A 26,155-nucleotide genomic window follows, 5' to 3' on the forward strand; every position below is an offset into this window, starting at 1 on the left:
AGTCAAGAGGACATAATAATCCTAAGTGTTTATGCCTCTAATTACAGGCTTCAAAATGCATGAAGCAAAACCTCATAGAACTACAAGAAGAAATAGACAAATCCACAATTACAGTCATAGATTTCAATTCCACTCACAATAACTGATAGAACAAGAAGGCAGAAATCAGTAGGATACAGAATGTTCGAGCAACACTATGAAACTTGACCTAATTGACATTTATGGAGCATTCCACCAAATAACATTCTTTTCAAGTATGCACGGAACAATTACCAAGATAGATCATTGAATCCTTATTAGGTAGGTACTGTCATTATTTCCATTTACAGCTGAATCAACGAAGGCATAAAGAAATAGGTAACTTGCTGAAGATACACAGTTATTAAGTGTCACAGCTGGGTGTTGAACCCAGATTATCTGACCCAGAAGCCTTAATCACCAGGCTCTACCACCTCCCTTGAACACCTGGAACAGCTCAGGTCTCGGTGAAATCTCCAGGATTTAGAATGCAATCCCTTTTAGATAAACAAAGGAGTAGGTTACTCAAATAGCATTTTCTAAATACTATTTAGAAAGGAAGAACCTTCCCCCTTTCCTCTCATATTCCCACTCAGTCCAAATGGCCAGGCTGCTTCCTTTAAATGACGTGACTTATAGGTATCATAAACTCAGGGTCCAGAGCCCCTGGGTATGAAAGAGAAGACAGTTGCAGACTATAAAAGGCTCAGGGGAGCTGGCTCTTCCTCAGGCTGCCTCCGTGTTGGATGGGTGGTCTGACACACATTCCAACTCAGATCAAGATGCCTGCTGGCCCCTCTTTAAATGCCAGGATCCAGACAACAGCTCCTTTTGCAGGATGTGAATATGTTTTTATTACAAAGAGGCAAGGAATCCTTAGCTTATGGTTGACTTTCTTTGTCCCCCTTCTTATCTCTGTTATTAGTACCCAAATGTGTATAATAATTACAACACGGGAAAACTTTGTAGTTTTACAGGGCGAGGTTTCCTTACTTATCAGCAAGAAAATGCCATAGAAGGGAACACCTTTTCAATGGATCTTTGGCTGAGACTTGGCACATGGGTGTTCTATGGAAGGAAGTGTGAAATGAGGATATTATTCTGCCACACCATGCTGAGGCGAGGGTTCATATTGCTCAGCAAACATGAATCTTGATAGTGAAATTTAAAAAAATTAACTTTTCTCTTCAGTATGATCTCTCTCCCCCCCGCACCCCCTTCCTTTCCCTCTCTCCCTCCTCATCCTTTGCACTGAGCTTCCACCCTGTATTCCACACCCAGCTGCTTTCCCTTCTACCATCTTTCCTAACTACAATCAGTGACTACCCAGTTCCAGCTGTCTCTCTCTCATTTCCCTCAACAGCCTTTTCCCCTTCCTCCCGTTTCTGGCCCATCCAGCTCTGTCCTCGCTCCCTTCCCCAAAGCTCCACAGTCCCTGAGGAGATCAAAGAGTGAGAATGCGGCTGCAGCCCAGCCGGGAGAACTTTCCAGCTCCCCCTCCCGGCTGGGCTGAGTTGCGGGCTGAGAGCGGGAGGCTGGGCTGGCGAGGGGGGGAGGTCTTGGCTTCTTGAGGGGGGGGAATTATGATAGAGGTGTCTGAAGCAGCGTTGTGCATCGTAGAAAAATACAGTTCCCTTTGTGCTGGTTAGCGTGGTGTCCCTCGGTTCGGGTCCTTGCCACACATTCTTGAAAGCCATTGTTTACCTTGGGGTTTTGGAGGTGAGAAGCAACGCGGGTGGGTGCGGAAGGGATACTGGGAGCGCTTCCCAGGTACTGAATTGACCCGAGAATCAGTGGAGAGAAGTCGGCCTCCAGGAGTGGGGGGGCGCACAAGAGCAAAGGAGGGGGGCGTCCACCGGCCAATCAGGAGGCGAGGCCGAGCCCGGCTTCCCCTCCCCTCCCAGCTCCCGGGCGGGAGGCGCGCAGTGGAAAGTTGGGAGCCGCGACGGCTGGTGCGGTGGAGAGCGGCGCGGCGGCGGCGGCAACGGCGGCGGCGGCGGGGAGGGCAGCGGACTCGGTGCGGCGCCGCTGGCTCGGAGCGGCCCCCGGGGCATGGGCCGGGCGCGCCGCCCGCACTCAGCCACACGCCGCCCGGGCCGCGGGCACTCGGCTGTCCCGGAGGAGGCTGCGTCCGGACAAAAGCTGCCGCATCTCTGCCCGCCCGGCCCCTGCAGGGTTTCGGGTTTGGTGCTTGTCCCCATCTGATTCTCAGCCCCCAGTTTTTTGCGAGTTCAAAGAGGTTTCGGGAGTCGAATGAATTGCCCCGAGAAGAAACCCGCTGCCTGTTGTTGAGGAGGACTCAGCACAGTGCTTAGGCGCTCAGGAAAAAAAAAAAAAAAAAAAAAAAAAAGGAAAGAAAGACAAAATGATTTCCTGGGGCACTGTCCGCACAGTATTCCTGTTCACTCTTCTTTATACTTCCCAGGCTCAGAATGCAAGCCCCCAGTCAGAGATCAGGGCTGAGGAAATTCCCGAGGGGGCCTCCACGTTGGCTTTTGTGTTTGATGTGACGGGTTCCATGTATGATGATTTAGTTCAGGTTATCGAGGGGGCTTCCAAAATTTTGGAGACGTCGTTGAAAAGACCTAAGAGACCTCTTTTCAACTTTGCTTTGGTGCCTTTCCATGATCCAGGTAAGGGAAATATTTATTCTTTGTTATTCCTTATGATTACATTGTTTCTTATGCTGTGAAATTTTGTGTGAGTTTCAAAACAATTTTTAAAAAATGTGTAGCTGAATACAGTTGTAACAAAGAATTGCTCGCCTGTATCTGGGTTTGCTCTCTGATACCTACTCAAGTCTCAGCCATGGAGACGGCTTGTTTAGGGTGATTGTACGGTGGTACCCAAACCTGGAAATGTGGAATTATGAAAATCAGAACCAGAGCAGAGACATCAAAAGCAGTTAATTAACTTAAAATTAACTTAAAATTTTTAGAACTAAAGAATGTTTAATTAAGGCAGATTGGGACATGGGTATTCAGCAACAATAGTTTAAGAGCTAACATCCAGCTTGAGAGCATACTCAAGATAACTCTCACGTAAGGGAGAGAAAAACCTGTTGTGTGAGACCCAAGGAAGCTTGTAAGCAATGACTACTAATGAATTGAAGAGATGAAAATAAGAAGAAGCCATCCATTTCTTAATTGAATCTATTCAAATTCTTTGCACCAGATCATTCTTAGTTAGGTTCACAGATGGTAATAAATGTTATGTCCATGTCTCATCCAGTAGAAATGCATGAAATTTGGTATGGCAGTGCTCTTTAAAGGTAGTTGAAGCACAATCACTTTATTTTTTGCCCTAAAGCCATGGGTTTCAGCTGATCCACTGGAATTTGATCCTCTTTACTTTTTTCTCTTTAAAGTGGCACCTTTCTGTGAGGCTCATAGGAGCCTTCATTGTCATTGCTGAGGGTAGCACTGCTGGGGGAGCCCTGGGGTTGGCTGTCTAACATCCACCTGAATTTCATTAGCACAAGTGGCTGCCCAGTTGAAGAAATAAAGCAGTGGTTTCTTAAAAGTCCTCCCCCACTGTTCTCCCACATTTCTATTGAAATCCCTCTCTTCACTGGAAGACCTTGACACGACCTCTTCACAATGAGAGTTTGATACTGAGAATCTCAAATTCTTTCCTCATGCATTTGACAAGCATATATGAGTTCAGGTTATTGCTGGGTATTAAATGTGACAGGTTTCAGCTATTAAAAAAATTGGCAGGGGGAGGAATTTAGAGGGAAATAGAACTCTGGGATTTTTGTTTGTTGTTGTTCTTTAAATGATGAAAACCATAACCGATCCTACTCTTCCGGGATATACATATATTTTAGTAATTTCTACGTTGATCAAACGTGATATGTTCTTTATATTTGAATAAAGAATTGAATGATCATTTACTGTGTTAGCTGCCTCCGTGAGATACCTCATGTGTTATAATGTTTTAATTTATTAAATGTCAAGATGCCAATTGTGATGTGGTCCAAGACTTTTGTTATTTTGGAATAGGCTAAATATGTTTCTTCTATAGGGATGAATCTGAAATCGGGTAAAAAATAAAGTAAAAAATGTTTTCTCTAACACCACAATTTGCTTTCCTCCAAAAAACTGTTATGAAATGATGTTGCTGTAAGCAGAACACAAAAATTGCCTCTAGTCATAAATGGAAACTAGATCACCATGATATTTTGATGCGATACGAAAAATTATTGGAATAAATTGTATCGTAGTGTGCCGCCTTCCAGTTGTTAACCAAATGGGGAAGTTTGTTGTAGTTGACTTTCCTATACTTTGGCAATCATGATTCAAAGTAGGGGAAAGGTGGTATGCTAATAACAAATGGCCAAGAAATTATAGCTATTTTGAGTTAAATAATATGAGAAAATGATTAACTTAAATTGGTTCCATAAAGTTAACTGTATGGGGGCTTCCCTGGTGGCGCAGTGGTTGAGAATCTGCCTGCCAATGCAGGGGACACGGGTTCGAGCCCTGGTGTGGGAAGATCCCACATGCCGCGGAGCAACTAGGCCCGTGAGCCACAATTACTGAGCCTGCGCGTCTGGAGCCTGTGCTCCGCAACAAGAGAGGCCGCGATAGTGAGAGGCCCGCGCACCGTGATGAAGAGTGGCCCCCGCTTGCCACAACTAGAGAAAGCCCTCGCACAGAAACGAAGACCCAACACAGCCATAAATAAATTAATTAATTAATTAAAAAAAAATTAAAAAAAAATTAACTGTATGTATAATTCAGCAAAAATGATTAATTCTAGTTCCATTGTGATTCAGAGTAGAGAGGCTAAGACCAAAGTGTTTTTGAAGATAAAGAGGGAAATAAAAATGAAAACATGCTAATAACCTTTAGTTAAGTTTACTAACTCACTGTAGTGGATTGTAGTATTATCTTTGTGTGTCATTTTCTGTGTGTGTGTTTGTGTACAGGCATCAGGAGTTTCTGATTCCCTTGTACTTCTGGTTGGTTATCAGTTTGGACTCACCAGTGGACAGAAAGGGCCTTGAATGGAGGTTTGCTGGCTTACTGAGTGACATTAGAAAAGTCTATCTACATTTTTGTATCTGTTATCTCAACTATAAAATGGCAGAATTGGATCTGAACATCTCTAAGGTCATGTCCAACTGTAACATTTTACGACTGTTGTCCATGTGGCGGTTTTTCACAGTCCCTGACACAACTGACAGGCAAAGAAAAGATGTGTGTAATTTAATATAATTATATTAATCACCTCGACTACTTACAGCTTTTCAAAATCCTTTGACATCTGCTTTTGCATTTAGCTAGATGAAATAATGGATAAGATCTGGGCTATAGTCTCAGGCATTCGACGAAGACCTTCAAGCCTTTACAGATGATTGCTTTGGACCTCTGCGTTACAGTTTGGGGCAAGGTGTGTGTTTTCAGGTGGGGGTAAAAATGAAAATACATGGAAAATACAGACATACAAGAGGAATAAGTCTAACAAGTTGACAAGGAGGTGATAAAATCATTCAGAAAATGTGTATGTAGGAAGCTAGTGTTAGAGGGGCAACAGCATAACCCATGGTAGGAGGAAGTACCAGAGAGGACCAGGGTCATGGCAAGTCAAGTCAACTTTTTGATGCTACCTCTGCTTAAGATGGGTTTTTCACTGCCAGAATCACATTTAATGTATTAATTTTTAACAGCTTTATTGAGATATAATTCCCTTACCATACAATCATTCTTTTAAAATGTACAGTTCTGTGGTTTATAGTATTTTCAGAGGTATATATGCAACCGTCACCTCAGTCAAGTTTGGAACATTTGCCTCACTGCACAGAGAAGCCCTGTGCCTTTTAGGTATCAGTCCTCTACCTCTCCCCTCCACTGCCACATATCGTCCTCCTCCCAGCCCTAAGCAACTACTAATTTACCTCTTGTCTCTGTGGATTTTCCTCTTCTGGACTTTCATATGAATGGAATCATATGAATCATATAATATGTGGTCTTTTTTGACTGGCTTCTTTAACTTTAGCATAATGTTTTTAAGGTTCATCCACGTTGTAGCATGAATCAGTACTTTATTAATTTTTATGGCCAAATAATATTCCATTTTATAGATATACCACATTTTGTTTATCATTTAATCTATGATGTATATTTGGGTTGTTTCCACTTTCTGGCTAGTATGAATAATGCTTCTATTAATGTAAACATTTGTGTGCATTTTTCTGTGTGAACATATGTGATATTGTGATTTGTAATACAAAATCAATATTTGGTCTTTGTCACCTTTTCTGGCACGGAGCTCTTAAAACGCTTGAAATTTCCTAAGTGAGGAGAACCATAAAGGTATCTTATGTTATGTTAACGAGGTGACTTTTGGACCCCACTGAAGGATGGGGGCCCATTGCCAGGAGACTCATCCCTGTGATTAGAGCATTGGAACTTCCAGTCCCACCCCTAACCTCTGGAGAATGTTCTGTGTGTACTTAAAAAGAATGTGTATTTTGCTGTTTCGGGCTAGAATGTTCTATAATAGTCTATTATGTCTAAGGCCAACTTTTTCTTATTGATTTTCTGTCTGGATGATCTATTTATTGATGCAAGTGGTATGTTTCAGTCCCCTAATATTATTGTATTACTGTCAGTTTGTCCCTTTATATATGTTAATATTTATGTATTTAGGTATGCCTGTGTTGGGTGCATACAAGAAGTATTATAATCCTCTTATTGGATTGATCCCTTTATCATTATGTAATACTCTTCTTTGTTTCCTGTTACAGTCTTTGTTTTAAAGCCTATTTTGTCTGATATGCGTATTGCTACTCCAACAATTCTTTTTGTTTTCTTTTTGCATGGAGTATCTTTTTTCATTCCTTCACTTTTAGTATGTGTGTTTTTAGACCTGAAGTGAGTGAGTCTCTTGCAGGCAGTGTATATATAGGTCTTTTTTTAAAAATCCATTCAGCCACCCTATGTCTTTTGATTGGAGCATTTAGTCCATTTACATTTAGAATAATTATAGGAATAATTATAATTCATAGAATAGTATTAATAATTATTATTGCAGTTTTGTTAATTGTTTTCTGGTGTTTTTGTAGTTGTCCTCTGTTCCTTTCTTTTACTCTTGTTCTCTTCCCTTGTGATTTGATGACTTGTTTTTAGTGCTGTGTTTGTATTTCTTTCTCTTTATTTTTTGTGTATTTGGTATAGGTTTTGTGTTTGTTGTTACCATGAGGTTCATATATAACAACCTATGTATATAGGAGGCTATTTTAAGTTGATGGTCATTTAAGTTCAAGTACATTCTAAAAGCACTACATTTTTACTTCCCCACCCTCAATGTTTTATACTTTTGATGTCATATTTAAATCTCTTTATTTGTGTATTGCTTAACTGATTATTTTAGATATCAATGATTTTACTATTTTTGTCTTTTAACCTTCATGCTAGTTTTATAGGTGGTTGAACCACTACCTTTGGTATGTTTGCCTTTACCAGTGAGATTTTCTGTTTCATAATTTGTTTTGTTTGGTTTGGTTTGGTTATGGGCGTTTCTTTTCCATTTAAAGAGGTCCCTTTAATACTTTTTTTTTTGTAAGGCCAGTTTAGTGGTGATGAACTCCTTTAGCTTTTGCTTTTCTGGGAAACTCTTTATCTCTCCTTCAATTATGAGTGATAACCTTACCAGGTAGAGTATTCTTGGTTGTAAGCTTTTTCTTTCAACACTTTTAATATATTGTGCCAGTTTCTTCTGGCCTATACAGTTTCTGCTGAAAATTAGCTGATGGTCTTATGGGGGTTCCCTTGTATGTAACTAGGTGTTTTTCTCTTGCTGCTTTTAAGATTCTCTCTTTAACCTTTGACATTTTAAGTATAATACGTCTTTGTGTGGGTCTGTTTGGGTTCATCTTGTTTGAGACTTTCTGTGCTTTCCAGACTTGGATGTCTGTTTCCTTTGCCATGTTAGAGAAGTTTTCAGTCATCATTTCTTCAAATAGATTTCATGTCCTTTCTCTCTCCTCCTTCTTCTAGGACTCCTATAGTGTGAATATTACTACACTTGATGTTGTCTCAGAGGTATCCTAAACTATCCTTTTATTTTTATTATTCTTTTTCTTTTTGCTGTTGTGATTGGGAGATTTCCACTACCCTGTCTTCCAGATCACTGATCTGTTCTCTTCATCCTCCATTCTACTGTTGATTCCCTTTAGTGTATTTTTCATTTCATTTATTCTTCAGTTCTGATTGGTTCTTTTTAATATTTTCTATCTCCTTGTTGAAGCTCACTGAATTCATCCATTCTTCTTCCAAGTTCGTTAAGCTTATTTATGACTATTACTTACTTTAAACTATTTATCTGGTAAATTGCTATCTCTGTTTTGTTTAGTTCTTGTCTGAGATTTTTATCTTGTTCTTTTATTTGGAAGGTATTCCTTTGTCTTCTCCTTTTGCCTAACTCTTTGTGTTTGTTTCTATATATGAAGTATATCAGCTGTGTCTCCTGGTCTTGAAAGAGTGGCCTTATATAGAAAGTGTCTTGTGGGACCCAGTGGCACAGTTTCCCTGGTCATCAGAGCCAGGTGCAGAAGAGGACGGTATATCTTGGGTAAAGTTGGTAGTTGGAAGTTTTGAGAAATAGTTGGATTCTATGTATATTTTGGAGATTAAACCAAAAGGATTTAATGATGAACTAGATGTGAGAGAAAAATAACAGAAGATAAGACAGATTCTGAGGATTTGTCTTGAGTGAATAGAAGCATAGCATAGCGATTTACTGAGATGGAGAACAAGCATGAAGCAAGTTTGAGAAAGAGTGGGAGACTGAGGCTATTATTTTGGGGTATGTTTAAGTTTGAGATGCCTTTGTTACCCAAATGGAGATATTACAAAGGCAGTTGGATATATAAGATTAGAATTCAGGGGGACAGGTCTGGGTCAGATACATAAATCTGGGATCCAAAAGCACATATAAGATGGTAATCAGGGCTGTGAGGCTAGGTAGGACCACTAAAGGACTGATTAAATGAAGAATTAATAAAGGTCTAAGGACTCAGCCTTGGAATACTCAAATGTTTAGCAGTCAGAGATGATGATAAAAGAACAAAGTAGCCTGAGAAACTGAAGATAGAAGAGTATAACTAGAAATCAAGAGAGGAAAACATTCCAAGGAAGAAGCACTAATTGTTTAGTTAAAAAGAGGACCGAGAATTGGCTAATCTACTTAGCAACGTGGAAATCATTGATGTCTCAACAAGAAATGATGGGAGTGAAAGCCTGTTTGGAGAGAATTTAAAAGAGAATGGGAGTAGAGGAATTGGAAATCTTTGGAATTATATTGCTGTTTCCAGCTACTGGAAAGGTTGTTTTGTTCATGAAGCTAATAGAACAAATATAAAATAGAACAAAATAGAAACTAGTTTTGATAAATGATTCAGCCAGTATTTTACAAAATGCCCATGTGATGTAGTAGAAAGAACGTCCAATTTGGAACAGATTTGTGTTCTCTTCCTTATTCTTGTATTTAAGCAAATCGTTTAACCTTGCCAGACTTCTGTTTCTTTATCTATAAAATCAGTGCATTGGTAGATTATTACTGAAGTCCATGGTTTTAATGATCATAATATAGTGAAAGATAAGGGACTGCAAAGAGACTCAAAGTGACAAGGACTTGATTCACTGGGAGAAATAGCAGCATTACATGTCTCTGCGCTTAAGAGTTTCATTGTAATAAAACTGAGCCCTCAGTGACTTTGTATGTTTCTCCAGGACCTACACAGTGTTAAAAAAAACTCTAGGACTTCTTTTATGAAAAGATTCTCTTAGAATATTTTTCTGAGCAATAGAATAGAAAGATTTCTACTAGGAAAATTATTGCACATTCAGACCTTGAAAACCTATACAAATTTACATGAACTAAACTTCAAGTTGAATGTTTTCAGTTTCAGTATATGTAGAAAAGGGAGCCAAGAAGCTATTAGTCTCCCTTTGCCTCTGGCACATCCTACAGGAAAAGGGTTTTCATGAGGAAATGGACTGGTCTTTTAAGTCAAAGAGAAATCTAACTAAAGGAAATGAACTAAAATTTAAGAGTGAGAGATTTTGGTTAGACAATGATAATGATAACTTTGTTTCCTAGGATGATAGACTATTTTAACCTGAGAGTGTAGATCCCATGTCACTGGTTGTTTTCTGAGGATATGGAGACGTTTTGCTCTGCACAATGAAAACTTTTAAAGTGTAGGAATCGAATTTTTTTTTTTTTTAATGGGAGGAGGAGCCAATGTAATGGCTAGTTTTTATGGGAAAGAAGAAACTTTACATCACTTTTTTTTTTTTTTTTTAACATCACATTTTGAGTGAGTTAGTGCAGGGGCTCAGTGGGCCAGCTGGTGGGGCACCAGCTTGTAATGGGTTCCACTGGGCCTCGCCTTTGTGCAGCCAGAACCAGATGACAGCACTGTTGTCTTCTTCACAGATGCAGTCCACTATCTGCTTATTGGTGATGGAGGGGACTAAATTAGGGTCTTCCTTGGTACCTGAGGCTGCCTTTGGGGCGAGCATATTGTACGGGTCCAGTCCCTTGTGTGCAGCCAGCATGACCTCCCTCTCCAGCCCAGTTGCCTGCTCGTCATCAGTAGGAACACCACCTCCAGACGCCATAGAGGGCACCATGGAGACTCCGTTGGGACCGCAGGCCGTCAGGGCCTGCACGGCCAGCGCTTCAGCTCTGCGGAGTGAACTTGAAGCCATCACGCCAGCTATAAACACCAGCGTTTGGAATCGAATTTTGATATATCAGATATGTTAAGTGCGTTAGGGATGCTTCTATTTTGAAAAATCGTCTATGACTACCACAGGATGAAGGTGTTTTTTTTTTCCTTATTAAGTTGAGGACAGCCTTTTAATTGATTGATAGTAAATCAGAATTTGGTTTTGCTTATAGCTTGTCTCTTGTCAGACAAACAGTAACCATTCTCGAGGATGTTTGTGACTGCTTATCTCTATTTATAGGTAGTAAACTCGATGTTTGTCAAGGACTGTGCTAGGTGCTTTTGATTCAAAGATAATGAGGTATAGCTTACAAGAAGTTAACAGTCTTTGGGGAGAAAGGCAGGAGAAATAACAGTATTATATGCTGTGAAACATTTTATAGTGGGGAAAAAAGCATGGAGAATTGTGTGAGCTGAGAGCATGTCCCTGATCCCGAATTCAAGAGGGTGATGGTCAGCAGAGGTTTTCTGGAAGAAGTGTTACCTGGAGAAAGTGCATGAGTAAAAGCAGTTTAATCGAAAATATTAAGGAGTTTGGATTTCATCCTGAAAGCTTTTGGGAGGCTGAAAGGATTGTAAGTGAAAAGTGACATGATTGGGTTTTCATTTTAGATCTTCATCTCTTGGATGGATTGGAGCAAGGCAGTCCTGAGAGCTGAGAGATGAAATCTGAGGCCATCATAGCAATTCAGGGAGGAAAATTGAGGGGACTTGGGCATAGGAAGAAGGGTATGGATTTCTGAGTTATTAGTAAAGTCCAAAAGACTGGACTTGGCCCTTAGAACATGGAAAAAAGGGAAATATGATTGCCTTCTGTAGATTAAAATATGAAATTGGCATACAATGAAAGAGAAAAGATATGTAAAGTTAGCTTTAAGATGCACTGTTACTCTCAGGGTGGTAGTCTTTGTTATAAGTTCCTTATACATTAACTTGTCCAAAATAAAGTCTCAACCAAAAGTGTGGGAGGTCAGCAATGAAAAAAGAGTCACAGAAACAGACTTAGACATTGTACAACCAAGTTCCTTTAAAAAAAAATTGTGGCATAATTGACATATAATATTAGTTTCAGGTGTAGAAGATAATGATTTGATATTTGTCTGTGTTGTGATATGGTCACCATGATAAGTCAAGATCTGTGATCATACATGTTACAAACTGTTCTTTTCTGTGATGAGAACTTTTAAGATTTACTCTCTTAGCATCATTCAAATATACAATACAGTATTGACTGTAGTCACCATGCTCTACATTACAATCCCATGACTTACTTATTTTATAATTGGAAGTTTGTACCTTTTGACCCCCTTCTCTCATTTTGCCCGCTGCAGCCCTTGCCCCTGACAACCACCAGTCTGTTCTCTGTATCTATTCGTTTTTTTTGTTTGTTTGTTTTAATTTATTTTATTTATTTTTGGCTGTGTTGGGGCTTCGTTGCTGTGTGTGGGCTTTCTCTAGTTGCGGTGAGCAGGGGCTGCTCTTAGTTGCTGTGCATGGGCTTCTCATTGCAGTGGCTTCTCTTGTTGCAGGTGGGCTCAGTAGCTGTGGCATGCGGGCTCAATAGCATGGGCTCAGTAGTTGTGGCTTGCGGGCTCTAGAGCACAGGCTCAGTAGTTGTGGCACATGGGCTTAGTTGCTCTGTGGCATGTGGGATCTTCCCGGACCAGGGCTTGAACCCGGGTCCCCTGCATTGGCAGGTGGATTATTAACCATTGTGCCACCAGGGAAGCCCTGTATCTATTAGTTTTTAAAAAAATTTTTTTAGACTCCACATATAAGTGAGAACATACGGTATTTGTCTTTCTCTATCTGATTTATTTCACTTAGCATAAAACCCTCAAGGTCCATCCATGTTGTCGCAAATGTCAAGATTTCCGTTTTTTTTTATGACTGAAGAATATTCCTCTGTGTGTGTGTGTGTATGCATGCCACATTTTCTTTTTTTTTTTTTTTAATTTATTTATTTATGGCTGTGTTGGGTCTTCATTTCTGTGCGAGGGCTTTCTCTAGTTGTGGCAAGTGGGGGCCACTCTTCATCGCGGTGCACGGGCCTTTCACTGTTGTGGCCTCTCTTGTTGCGGAGCACAGGCTCCAGATACGCAGGCTCAGTAGTTGTGGCTCACGGGCCTAGTTGCTCCGCGGCATGTGGGATCTTCCCAGACCAGGGCTCGAACCCGTGTCTCCTGCATTAGCAGGCAGATTCTCAACCACTGCACCACCAGGGAAGCCCCACCTTTTCTTTTTCCATTCATCCATTAACAGACACTTTGGTTGCTTCTGTATCTTGGCTATTGTAAATAATGCTGCAGTAAACATGGGGGTTCATATATCTTTCTGTGTTGGTGTTTTTGTTTTCTTTTGATAAATACCCAGAAGTGGGATTGCTGGATCATATATATGGTAGCTCTAGTTTTAATTTTTTGAGGAACCTCCATACTGTTTTCCATAGTGACCGCACCAATTTATATTTCCACCAACAGCGCACAAAGGTTCCCTTTCTCCACATCCTCACCAACGCTTTTTATTTCCTGTCTTTTTGATAATAGACATTCTGACAGGTGTGAAGTGATATTGTAGGTTTGATTTGCATTTCCCTGGTGATTAGTGATGTTGAGTACTTTTCATTTACCTGTTGACCATCTGCATGTCTTTGGAAAAATGTCTCTTCAGATCCTCTGCCCATTTTTAAATCAGATATATATATTTTTTGCCAAGTTCTATCTACGGTTTGGAGTGTTAGTTCATTCTACACTTAAATAACTAGTCCATCATGAGCAATGTTCCAACTGTGGTGATAGACTGTTTATCTTTATAAATAGGTAATGATGTCATTACATATTTGGATCATACTATTAACTCCCCTTGTTTTGGTTCCATGCTCACCAAACAGCCTCCAAATAATTTAACCTCATGAACTTTACTTATGGTGAGAGAATGCTCTGGTCAGACTGGCATATACCTCAGATTCACAGAGAGTTATATTCCTCGTTGGTAACTCATATTTTGGCACACCAGTTTTATACATCTGCCTCTACTGTTTAAAGTATTCTGACAGTGTCAAGTTAAAGTTTCTGAGTTTGCAAGTCTGAGAGCCAGATCTTGGTTAATGGTAAATTTATGAAAGTAAATGTCTCCCTGTGTGGATCTGTTTGGGTGGCCTGTCAATCTCCAGGTTCCACCCCTCAGCATTTCCAGCTGTCACTGTTAGTGTCAATAGTGCCAGGTAACTGTCCTCTCCACTTGAAACTTATATAGGTGATAGCTGAAGCCATCGGAGTGAATGAGATCATCTAAAGAGAGGATGTAGGCTGCGAGAAGAAGGAAGACAGGCAAGAACTACGGTGAACACAAGCATTTAAAAGAAGGGACATTCATAAAGGATTCTGGAAAGGAGAGGCCAGGTAAATAGGAAGAGAAACAGGAAGGAGCAGGGTTTGGAAATCTAAAAAGTTGTTAGTTTAAAGCAGGAGAAGTTGTCAACTCTATCCATTTATAAGTTACTGAAAACAAAGGCTTTTAACCAAAAGATTAAAATAAAATAGACAGTTTCATTGGAGTTGTGGAGTCAGGAGGCTGAAATGACAGGTAAGAAAATGGAGCTAATGAATGCAGTGTGTTTCTGTCATGAAACATAACATTGTGGTTTAAAGCATAGGCTCTGGAGTCTGATGCCTGGGTTGGAAGACTGGCTCCACCAGTTACTTGTTGTGTGATTTTAACTTCTTTGTGCTTCCCTTTCAGTAATTGGGGATAGTATTATCTATTCTATAAGGTTGATGTGAGGAGTGAAATACTAGATGTCCAAAACTTAGCACAATCCCTTTCACACAGTAAATTCTCAATAATCATTAGTTATTGGGATTTAGAGTTGAGAAAGGACATTTTTTTAAGGTGAGAGAGAGGAGAAATATTTAAATACTGCTAGAAAAGTCAGTAGAATAGAAGAGATAAAATATGCCAAAGGGAGAACAGATACTTTATAAAACCAGGACTTTGAGGAAGCAAGAGGAGATAGAATGCGAAGTAGAAGGATTGGCTGTTGGCAGGAGAAGACCTTTGGTTGAGTGTGATAGGAGAGAAGCAGACCGTTGATAGGTATAGTCATGGACAAGGTGGTAGGTGAGGATGCAGGATGTTGGGTGACTTCCTGTCTGATGGACTCTTTTTTTCTCAAACAGAAAGGAGGGTCATTTGTTGAGAGGAGGGAAGTGGCAGAACGGTAAGTGAGGGATTTTAGAAAAATGGTGGAGTTTTGGAGGTAGAAGGTACCTGTGGACACAGAGACAGTTTCCCAGGATGAGTTGTGGTTCAGAAGATGAATTTGTGATGCTTGAATACTGCCTACCTTTGTGATTTTCTCCAGTAGCTCTCGGCAGCCTGGGTATAATTGCTGAGTTTAATCACTTGTTTGACCTAGGACTGGGATTTCGTTGAGCAGGTGTGGCTAAAGAAATAAGATATGGTTGAGAAGAATATTGATAAGAGAGAGACTGAAGTGACAGATCATAGAGTCAAATCTGGGTGTACTGGACTGACAAGAGTTGAGATTTTGCACGTGAAGGACAATATAACAAGGAATTTGGGATTAATTGGTAAGAATAACCAGAGTGATTGATGATAGAATTCAGCTTGAGTAGAAATGAAGATTGTGGGATTGAAATCAAGGAACTTGAGTCTGCAGCGTTGAACATGTGTGTTAAAGTAACCTGGATAATAACAGAGCTTAAAATGCTGAGGAAGCCAGTGAGTCAGGCATCAAATTTTTATTTAATAAGGATTTATTGAGAAGTCTGCAGATGGGAGATGACCATGATGAAGAAGGTTAGAGGGTGTCATAGGTGGCACACACCTCAAAATGGAAGGTGTTTTCTCTGAAGGTAGAGAAATGGCAGACTGGACGTGGGTAAAATGGTGATCCACCTCCTGACCCTCATGTAGCTGGCATGTTGAAGAATGATCAGACTGCACTGGGGAGGGCTGTAGGAGAGGTGGTGCCATCCACGGAGAACCTTGTTTCAGCTCAAGTGGGAATTAGATGGGGAGTTCCTGTGAGCAGGTAGTTTGGAAGGCCACAGGATTTGTGAGGAAATAGGATGTGAATGAATGGGTCAGGAGAGAGGAAACAGGATGAGAGGAAGAGGGAAGAGGAATGGTTTGCATTTGAGGCAGTGACCACAGATGATGGTGATGTAAAGCAGGGCAGGATATGCTGGTTGCAAAGTCTGAGACTTGGATATAAATTTAAGATAACCAGTTCAGGCCCTGGGAGAGTTGGAGCCTGATGAAGTCAGGAGCCTGATGAAGTTCCTCCTGAGGGAACACTTCAGCTCACACATCTTAGCGACACAGGCTTAGTAGAATCATTTTTATTTCTAATAATAACAGCTACCATTTTATTTTTTTGAGTCATTACTATGGACCAACGCGGAACTAGTTACATTGCGTGGCTCACAAAAAAATCTAACTGGTCGATGTTAACTTTATTTTATGTAGGAGGCAACTGAGGCTTATATGAACTCTCACATTATGTACAAAATTTCCTGAAAAAGAATAGCTTTCTACAAGTTATTTTTTGCCACCTTCTTCTGTCTTGAGAAATGTGTGAAATTGAGAAGATGTGCCCAGGAAGGCATGGCGAAGGGAACACCGTGTTAGTTTGTGAGGGCTACCCACAAACTGGGGAGCTTAAACAACAGAAATTTATTGTCTCACAGTTCTGGAGGCTAGAAAGCTGAAATCAAGAAGTTGGCAGGGTTGTTTCTATCTGAGGTCTGTAGGGGAGAATCTGTTTCATGCCTCTCTCCTAGCTCCTGGTGCTTTGCTGATGATCATTGGTGTTCCTTGGCTTGTAGATGCACAGATCTCTGTCTTCATGTTCACAGGGTGGTCTCCCTGTGTGCTGTGTCAGTTTTTCCTTTTTTGATAAGGATACCAGTCATATTGAATTATTGGCTCACCCAACTCCAGTATGACCTCATCTTAACTAACTATATCTGAAACATCCTAATTTCTAAAAAAAATAAAGATCACATTCCAGGGTGTTGGGAGATAGGACTTTAATGTATGAATTTTGGGGAGGACACAATTCAACCCATATTAAGACCATCCAGTGATTTACACTGAATAAAACTCTTTAACTCTTTTGCTAAAGACTCAGTTCATTCTATAAGTTTCTAATAAAAATGTTTGCATCAGGGAGTATCATGGACTCTAAGCTCTGACCTCTTTTTGGATAGGAACAGGGTTCCCAGTGGGAGTTACAGAGAGAGGTATTAATATGTTTGGGATGCTATTTAAGTCCTTGAAATAATTTGAATTTAAAAAATTGTGAATTTTACTCTTAAATCACTTAATACTTTAGAGCATTTACTCTTAAAACATTTAATAAAGCTTTATTTGATTTTTTTTTTCCCCTTCGGAGATGTTGAGACATTTACTTTTATTTTGAAATGGGGGAAATTATACAGAAGCTAGGAATTCTGGGAATTATGTGTGTGTTCCAAAATATTTTGGGTTTGTATACCTATGGATTTCTTTTCTAGGAAACTTCAAACACACAAATTGGAGCAATTTTTCCATTAGCACTAAATCTCTGAGAGGTTCCCTTTAAGCATTGTTTTATTCTTAGGTGGGAGGAATTCCTTGAAGTTCCCAGGCTGGAAGTCACTCTGTTTACCATTGAAAATGCTTCAGGGCAACTCAGTAGCTGTTCTGGCCTAGATCAAACTGGGAGAGGCTGGTTAAATGAGACTGATTGTTGATGGGGAAGAGATAGATACATGAGATGAATATTTAATATTTCTTTTTCTTTCTTTCTTTTTTTTTTTAAACCAAGTAGAAGGTCCAGAAAATACATTATTTCATTAAGCAGTAGAGAACAAAATTCTAAAAAGATATTGTACTACTTGGAATATTAATTTTTTAGGTTCAAAGTGAAATCTGTTTTGCTTTTTGTTTAGTTCATTATTTCCTCTTCAGAGTCCTTTCCTGGAACACACAGAAAACCTCATTTTTATTGTTTCACATTCCCCAGAGAGTCTTCCCTGCTTTTCTTAGGTGAACTTGTTCACTAGCCCTTGGGTCAGGTGATCACACTTGTGCCTTGAAGTTTTCTCCTAAGCCACACCCTATGTTGGAGTGTCTCTCTGTGTGCCAGACATTTTCTCTTCTGTAATTAAAAGATTTTTCAAAATTTCACCTCTTCCAAGGAATTTTTCTGGAGTATTGGAAAAGTGTCATTCAATATGCCACCTATCAATTGTACCTTATATGGACTTAATTTGTTCCTTTGATAACTTCACTTGTTTTTTTCCCTCTTCTACCTTATAACAGATATTAAGGTATTTTTTTCCATCCTTTCTTAAATTATTTACACTCTTTAGTAGTTTTCTTCAGGAATTGTATATAAGTAGGTGTTGGTTCACAACCTCAGGAGTTCCCAGGAGAAATTTGAACCCCCCCGTATATACAGAGGGCAAGGAGAGACCAAAGAAAGAGGAAGACCACTCTGGATTCATAAGTGGCAGTTTTAATAAGAAAAGGAACTTACATACGAGACTTGTCTTGGGTAGCTACAAGATGAGTTGATTTCTACATCCACCAACTGGAGTTTATGTGGAGGCCTTAACGGGGTTCAGTCATGTATACAGTACAGAATGATCTCAAAAACACATTAGTCTCTCAAAGCTTTGCCCCTGAAGTAGCTCCTAATGTGGGAACAGTGGTCTGAACAAACGTACATTCTAAGGAGAGAAAAAGGGGTGAGGAGCCTCCAGCTCAAGGTCACGTCCTCTCAGTGACCTCCTCCAATAATAGGAAATCCTTTTGGTCTTTTTTCTTTTTTTTTTGAGAGTCTATTTATAGCACCTTAATTTTTGATTAGTAGGTAGGTAGAATTCTGTACCTAACTTAGCCCATTGAAGATATTTTATTGTTTTCTGACTTGTTGATGAGAAGTCTTCTTTCGGTTTGTCATTCCTTTTTAGGTAAGCTGTCTTTTCTTTCTGGTTATTTTAAGATTGATCTCTTTTGCCTTTCTGTTTCTGCAGTTCTTTATTGTCTAAGCTTGGATTTGATATTATTTTTCCTGCTTGGAACCTGGTTGGCCGCCCCAACCTGAGGACTTTAGTTTGTATTCATTTCTGGACAGTTCTTATCTTTCAAATATTTCTCTCTTTATTCTGTAATATCCCCTTCAAAAAAATCTTATTAAGTACATTTTGGATCTTCTCATTTGATTCTCCAAGCCTCTTTATCTTTCTTTCTTTCATAGTTTCCTTTTTTTTTCTCTCATTGCTACATTCTGGATGATTTTCTCAAATCTTTCGTAAGTTCTCTTCAACTCTTTCTAATCTACTCTTTAAGTCATCCATTCAGTTTTCAATTTCAATAACCATAATTTTTTTTTTTTTATTTCCAGAAGTTTCATTTGGTTCTTTTCAAATCTGCCTATTTTGTTTTGTGTTGTAGGCTCTTCAATATTACAGTCTCTTTAATATTGTTGTATTATTTCTACCTCTTAGAGTGGTGCAGATTCTTCCAACTGTTTGGTCTGCTGACTCTCCCTCATTGTGGTTTGTTTCCTTGTATGGTTGCTGATTGTTGACTGTGAGTGCATCCTTAGCAGGGAGTCTAGTGTACTCTGGATTGTGTACTTACTAGTGTTTCTACAGAGAGGTTTTGCATTTGATTTTGTTGAGGTCCTAAAATTAGCTTGTGGGCAAATTTTCTTTGGCTTTGGGTTCCTGCACTATGCAGTTAGTACAATTCCTACTAACCCTTATGTTTCTTGCTTAGGGTTTCAGTTTAGCCTCAGGAGATTTATTCCCCCAATTATAGACCTGAATAGATAGTAAACTTTCTTGCCAATTTTCTAGGTTAGTGTGAGGAATTTTTCCTGATCACTGTTTCACTGATAGGACTTGGCTTTAAACAGGGTACTCTGACAACTGTACTCAGTGGGCATTAAAATCTTAGCAGCCAAGCGCTGTATCAGGATCTGACACCCTCTTTTGCTGGCATGGTGACAACTGAAGTTTACTTCTGGTTTGAGTTCCTTTTTTATTTTAGGTACTTGGGAGATTTCCCTTTATTTTTATTATTTGAGCTTGGCTTTTTATTAAAAAGGAAATTTTATGTTTTATCCAGCATTTCTGTTTTGTAGGGCGAGGGTCTTGTCAACTCAGTCTGCCATGTTGCTGAAAGGTCACTTCTCATATCTTCATACTTTCCTTCTGTATTCTTTTCCTGTATCCAAATTTCTCCCATTAAAAAAGTTTTATTTATAGTAAAATATCTGCCTACAAGGAAAACTCTAGACCCAGATGATTGCTCAGGAGAGCTTTACCAGGTATTCAAGGAAAAATAATCCCAATTCTATAAAACCACTTCATGGAAAAAAAAAAAAAAAAAAAAAAGGGAACACTTTCCTTGAGGCTAGCATAACCCTGGTACCAATATCTGATAAGGCTAATACAAGAAAGAAAAATTATAGGTCAACTTCCCTCATAAATCTAGATGCAAAAATGAATATTAACAAATCCATCCAACAATATATAAAGAGGGACATCTGTAATGACCAGGTTGTTTTAATCCCAAGGCTAAGAAGATTAGTTTAACACTAGAAAATAAATAGCAATTTATCATATTAGTAAATAAAAGGAGAAAAATATGATCATCTTAATAGATGCATTTGATATAATTATATATCTATTCATTATCAAATAAGGAAACAATCAACTCTTAGAAAACTAGGAATATACAATAACTCCTTTAATCTAAAAGAAAAAAAAACCTCTTCAAAAACCACTAAAGTTATCATCATGTTTGATGGTTAAACTAAAATTTTTCCCATTGAAATTGCAACCAAGGTAAAGATGGCAATAAAGGAAGTTTAACTCTAGTGTATCCATACCAATGACTCAGTTTTTATTTCCAATGTTATTTCTTTGTACCTTCTCTTTCTTCATGATCAGTTTGTCTGTTTCAAGGAAATGGCCTCTGGTTTTTTGATCATCTCTATTTTTTTGTTTTCTACTTTATTAATTTGTGGCCCTATTTTTATTATTTCTTAGCTTCCACTTTCCCTAGTTTTGTTCTGTTGTTCCTTTTTAACTTCGAAATTTATATGTTTATTTTAACCTATCTTATTCATAATACAGACATTTAAGGCTTTTAACTTTAATTCATACTTTTTTTCTATTTAAAAAATTGTAAAGACTACGTTTGTGAATGAGCCAGTTTGGTCAATTATTATTTTCTAAATATTTTGAGTGTGTTTGAAAAACAGTATTCTCTGCTTATTGGATATGTGATTCTTTATATATAATTTAGATAAGTTTGTTAATTATATTATTTAGAGAGGCAATATAACATAGTGGTTAAGAACATAGGTTCTGGGGTAGACTGCCTGGGTTTCAAGCCTGGCTCTGCTACTTACTAGCTCTGTGAACTTGGGCATAACCTCTCTATGTTCAGTTTCTTCATCTGTAAAATAGGCATAATAATAGTACCCTTTCATAGAATTATTTTCAGGGTTAAATTAATTAATATGTAAAGTGTTTATAATAGTGCCTGGCACATATTAAGTGCTACAGAATATGTCTAAAATCCTGTTGTTCAAATCTATACTTCTAATTATTTTTATTTGCTTGCCCTATACATTTGTGATAGAGATATATGGAAATCACACACTATCATCTGTTTTTTTCTTCTTGTACTTTGGCCAGTCTTTACTCTCTTTGTTGTAACGCTATAATGTTGTGTGCATATAAAATTATTTACCTGGTGGATTTATCCATTTTGTTATTACATAGTAGTATCCTTCTTAATCCAGGACCTGTACCTGATCTAGTTGCCTCTGTGGAGATTAGAAAAAGCCACATCCTGTGGGTCAGGTAGCTTGGCTGAAGGCCAACTCAGCAGGTTGTCCAGGGTGGTTTGGAGATGTCTAGGCCAAACAGCATCAGGATTGGCCAAAACCTGGAAGGCTGTCTTTCACTGGTTTTCCAGTGGACGGTGCTGCTAAGCCTCAGGGTGCAGTGCTAGGGGAAGGCTCTAGAACTCATCCTTGGCCACTGTGAGACCATCATGTGCTGCTTTGGACATTCCTGTATGAGGCTGGGAAACCTAGAGTGAAAAGTCTCAAGTGTCACCTCATCAGCTGGCTGAGGAGATCACAGCTGCTCTGTAAACCATGTCTGGGGTTCAGGAACGGGCTGAGGACTGGCAGGCCAGGGCAGCCATGCCTGATGAGGGATCACAGGAGACTGGGAGCCCCATTATTCTCTCTGGGGCTGGTGAGGTTCCAGAGAGATGGGAATAGGAGCAAAGGGGCTCCCCATGAGTGGAGCAGAGGAGAACCAAATTTCTTATCTCCTGTGCAGCACTCAGAAAACATGGACTCTTCAGAAAATCATATCCAGAGGATGGACAGAAAATGCTCACAAATGGAGTTTTGGCAGTGGAAGTCAGTAAGTGTGGATGGCTGGGGAGGTGGAGCTGGAGAGATGCTTTAAGCCAAGAGTTTTACGGGACATCCATGGTGAAATTCTGGGAGAAGAGAGAGTTGTTAAAGGCTGTAACCAGTGCAGTTTCTTACTGTTCCCCTATGAACATTCTCCAGTCGCACTGAGAAACATTGATGTTTCCTGTGCATACCTTTACTTACCTTGTGTCTTTACTGACGCCTTTTCACAGCCCCAGAGAGATACCAGGTCAAAAAAGGACACAGGTTTTGAGTCAGATGGACCTGGATTCGAAACTGTTCTCTCCTAGTCATGGGGCCTTGGACAATTTACCTAACATATTTCTCCCTTAATTTTATCTCAGCAAAAAAAGGGAGGGGTTATAATATCTACCTCTGCAATTGTTGTGAGCATTAAATGAAGTAATTGATATAAAGTACCTAGACATAGCAGGTGACCAATAAGCATGAATTCCTTTCCACTTTTCTATCTTTCTCTACCTTTTTCTCTACCAATATTCTAAATGGTCAAGTCAGTCAATTTTACACACACACACACACACACACACACTTATTCAACATGTTTTGCTCTAACTTCAAAATACAGCCTGGACCTGTCCATTTCTCTCAGTCGCCACTACTGTCAACTGTTACCAGCATCTCTCTTAACTTTGTAATAGCTTTCCACCTGGTCTCCGTGCTGTCAGTCTTGCCTCCATCCACACAAAAGCCATGGTAGTCTTTTTAACAATGGAAATAAATCACATTTCAACAGCTTCCTACAGATTTTAAGTAAAATGTAAATTCCTTCTGGTAAATTCCTCCACCTAGGAAGCCCTATGTGATCTGCCGCCTGAGTACCTCTCTGTGCACTTTTTTTTCTTTTTTAAATAAATTTATTTATTTTTGGCTGCGTTGGGTCTTTGTTGCTGCATGCGGGCTTTCTCTAGCTGTGGCGAGCCGGGGCTACTCTTTGTTGTGGTGTGCGTGCTTTTCATTTGCAGTGGCTTCTCTTGTTGCAGAGCACCAGCTCTAGGCGTGCGGGCTTCAGTAGTTGTGGCACGCGGGCTCTAGAGCACAGGCTCAGTAGTTGTGGGTACGGGCTTAGTTGCCCCGTGGCATGTGGGATCTTCCCGGACCAGGGCTTGAACCTGTGTCCCCTGAATTGGCAGGTGGATTCTTAACCACTGCGCCACCAGGGAAGTCCCTGCCAAGAATATTTTCAATTCTCAGCTCAAATGCTAAAACTTCAGAGAGATTTTGATTGACTACATTACCCGAAGTTGCCTCCTCTTGCCTGAAATTGCTCTCCATCAGACTACCCTATTTCAATTTATTCAAAAACAATTGTCATTGCCTAAACTTATTTATATATGTATAAATCTATATGCATGTTTATTATTTTCTTCTTTGAAAGTTTGCTTCATCTGTCTTGATCACGGATGTGTTTCTTGACTCCTTAAAATAGTATCAGGTATATGGGAAAATGCCACAATATATTTGCTTAATGCATAAATGAATGAATTAATATCATTTCCTTCATGAAGCCTTTTCAGACTACTCCCACCAAAGGTAATTCTTTCTTCGTTTGAGTCTTTATTATATTTCATTTGCATTTCTCACTGTATTTATCACAAATCCTGTATTTTGGTTATTTGTGGGTGTTATCCTGTATCCTCTACTAGACCATAGACTGCTGGAGGGCAGAACTGGAGGGCAAGCATTCAATAAATATTGGTTGAATTGATGAATCAATTACAAACAATAAAATCATCCTTATTTAAAATACTGATAGAAGAGGCAGTCCTGAAAATGGCTATAGCCTGGCTCACTACCACTTCTCAATATTCTTTGACAGTTGTGGCATTTGGACCATAACTAAGCTTGTTGGAAGGTATATAGTTCACCCTTGAATAACTGCAGGGGTTAATCCATGTATAATTTACAGTTAGCCCTGGCCTTCATTATCTGCAGTTCCCCTTCATCCCCGGATTCAGCCAACCATGGGCAGTGTAGTAGTGTAGTATTTACTATTGAAAAATATCAGCGGATAAATGGACCTGCACAGTTCAAACCAGCATTGTTCAAGGGTCAACTATATACATTGTCTAGGAATGCTCTACACATGCCCCTGCCTTTTCTCAGCCCTATTAGGTTGGTACAATTCATTCATTCTTTATTCACTGATACACAGCATTTCAAGCAAATCACCAGTTTATGGCTTTATTTCCTGTTATTCTTTTAATTTTAGAGCTGTTCTGCTTTTGAAGCCAGTGGGTTATGTTTTCCATACTTGATGACATGATTTAAAAAACTTTTCCATTGTCTTCCTCCTTCTCCTTTTTCTTTTTCTCCTCCTCTTCCTGTTACTTCCCCCTGACTTATTCTTTTTTTTTTTCCCTCCTGCCTTCATCGTCTAACTCCTTCTCCTTTTTTTAAAAATTAATTTTTGACTCAACAGTTAGAGAACCAACATTTGTTAGGCATCTTTGTATGTTATTTATGAAGTAGCTGTTATTTCTGTCATTGTGTACATGAAGATCAGAGAGGTTAAAGAGCTTGTTCAAGACGCCCGCAAGTAGTGGGGGAGGGATTCAAATCCAGGTGTTTCTACTTCCAAAGTCAGGACTGTAGACTAACCCAAAAGTGTTCCTTGAAAGTGTATTAATAGGCAAAACAGAACGGAAACATTAGTGAAGGCCATGGTTGGAGGTTTAAGAGCGCAAATTGCATCTATTCCTGACAGGCTACAGCTCTATTGGAAGAAAAATGCATACATTTAAACATAGCTTGACCAGAGCCTGTTTTTTGTACTGTCTATGATTATAAACACTTGAGAGTGTTGTCCTTTCCCCTTATTTCCTTCTTGCCATATGAACACATTTTCACTGTTTTAACGTAGCAGAAATGTGAGTGTGCTGTACAGACGAGGACAATTGTGGAGGGAGCAGGTCTATGGCTGTTGAACTTTGATTCCCTCTCTGCCTTTCCTGGGATGTTCCTTGAATATTAAGACCAGAGCGTTATAATGCATTTGTTATTCTATTAGACTCTATTCTGACCGAAAAATGAAGGGTCATAAGGAGAGAAAGTCCTTTTAGATCTGTTCTACATATATTTAGAAAGGTTTAATAGAAATAATACCCTTCAAAAGAGATGATTTTAGCAGCTATCCTTTAAGATCATGATGGCACCATTTTTTTTGGTGAAGAGCAAAACTGGATACTGCTTCAATTTCAAACGCTTCAGTATTATTTTAACCTAAATTTAAATCGACTAATTTATGAACTTTTAAAGGCATAGAATATGATTTATTCATCTTTACATCTCTATCCTTTATTTTAATACATAACAGTATAGTAGGAATTCAATACATGTTTTTGAGTGAACAGATGAAATACCATTGTTTTAGTGCCCTTGATATGGACTTGTATATAACTTTGTAGTATTGTCCCATGATTTTGTTAGCATGAAACATTTTCTGTTACATGTCATGGACAATAGGATGGTGTTATGAATTTGGAAGATCTTAAACATTACAACTAATAAAACACAGAAGAGTAAACTGATACTGAATGTATTGAGTCAAGTCATTATTAACACCTATTGTCATTGTACCATAATAATGAGAAAGTAACAAATAATAGAATTCCAACTGATATTCAGAACAGATAATTTTTCTTTTCTTTAAAGCCACCTAGTTAGTGAACAAAGTTACAGTTGGGGGTGTTATATTGTCAATTTCCTCAGTTCCTGGTGGGGATAGGATATAGACTAAATGTGAGGAAATGCTCGTTCAGGTGGTGACCCAGAGCAGGGTATTTCTTATGCACATCTAGGATACCAAGTCCTGTAAATAGTCCAGGAAACAAACCGAGTCCAAACACTCAGCAAGTCTACGGATCAACTAGTTTAGTCCAGATTTCAAA

At 39.2% G+C, this 26,155-nt stretch overlaps 1 protein-coding gene and 1 pseudogene across 3 annotated transcripts in view; one reads left to right on the forward strand and one right to left on the reverse strand.

The window, feature by feature from the left end:
- The first annotated feature begins 2,060 nt into the window (after positions 1–2,060).
- The window catches only part of HMCN1 (hemicentin 1), a 506,773-nt gene continuing 482,678 nt past the window's right edge, over positions 2,061–26,155 (forward strand). For all 3 annotated transcript variants that reach the window (XM_036867831.1, XM_036867840.1, XM_036867846.1), the window contains exon 1: positions 2,061–2,651. In XM_036867831.1, coding sequence (XP_036723726.1) covers positions 2,384–2,651 — 268 coding nt within the window. In that variant the 5' untranslated portion in view covers positions 2,061–2,383. The remainder of the gene's footprint in view (positions 2,652–26,155) is intronic.
- On the reverse strand, positions 10,367–10,742 carry LOC118903139 (annotated as a pseudogene).

The sequence above is a fragment of the Balaenoptera musculus genome, chromosome 1 (assembly GCF_009873245.2).
Source record: "Balaenoptera musculus isolate JJ_BM4_2016_0621 chromosome 1, mBalMus1.pri.v3, whole genome shotgun sequence".
NCBI lineage: Eukaryota > Metazoa > Chordata > Mammalia > Artiodactyla > Balaenopteridae > Balaenoptera > Balaenoptera musculus.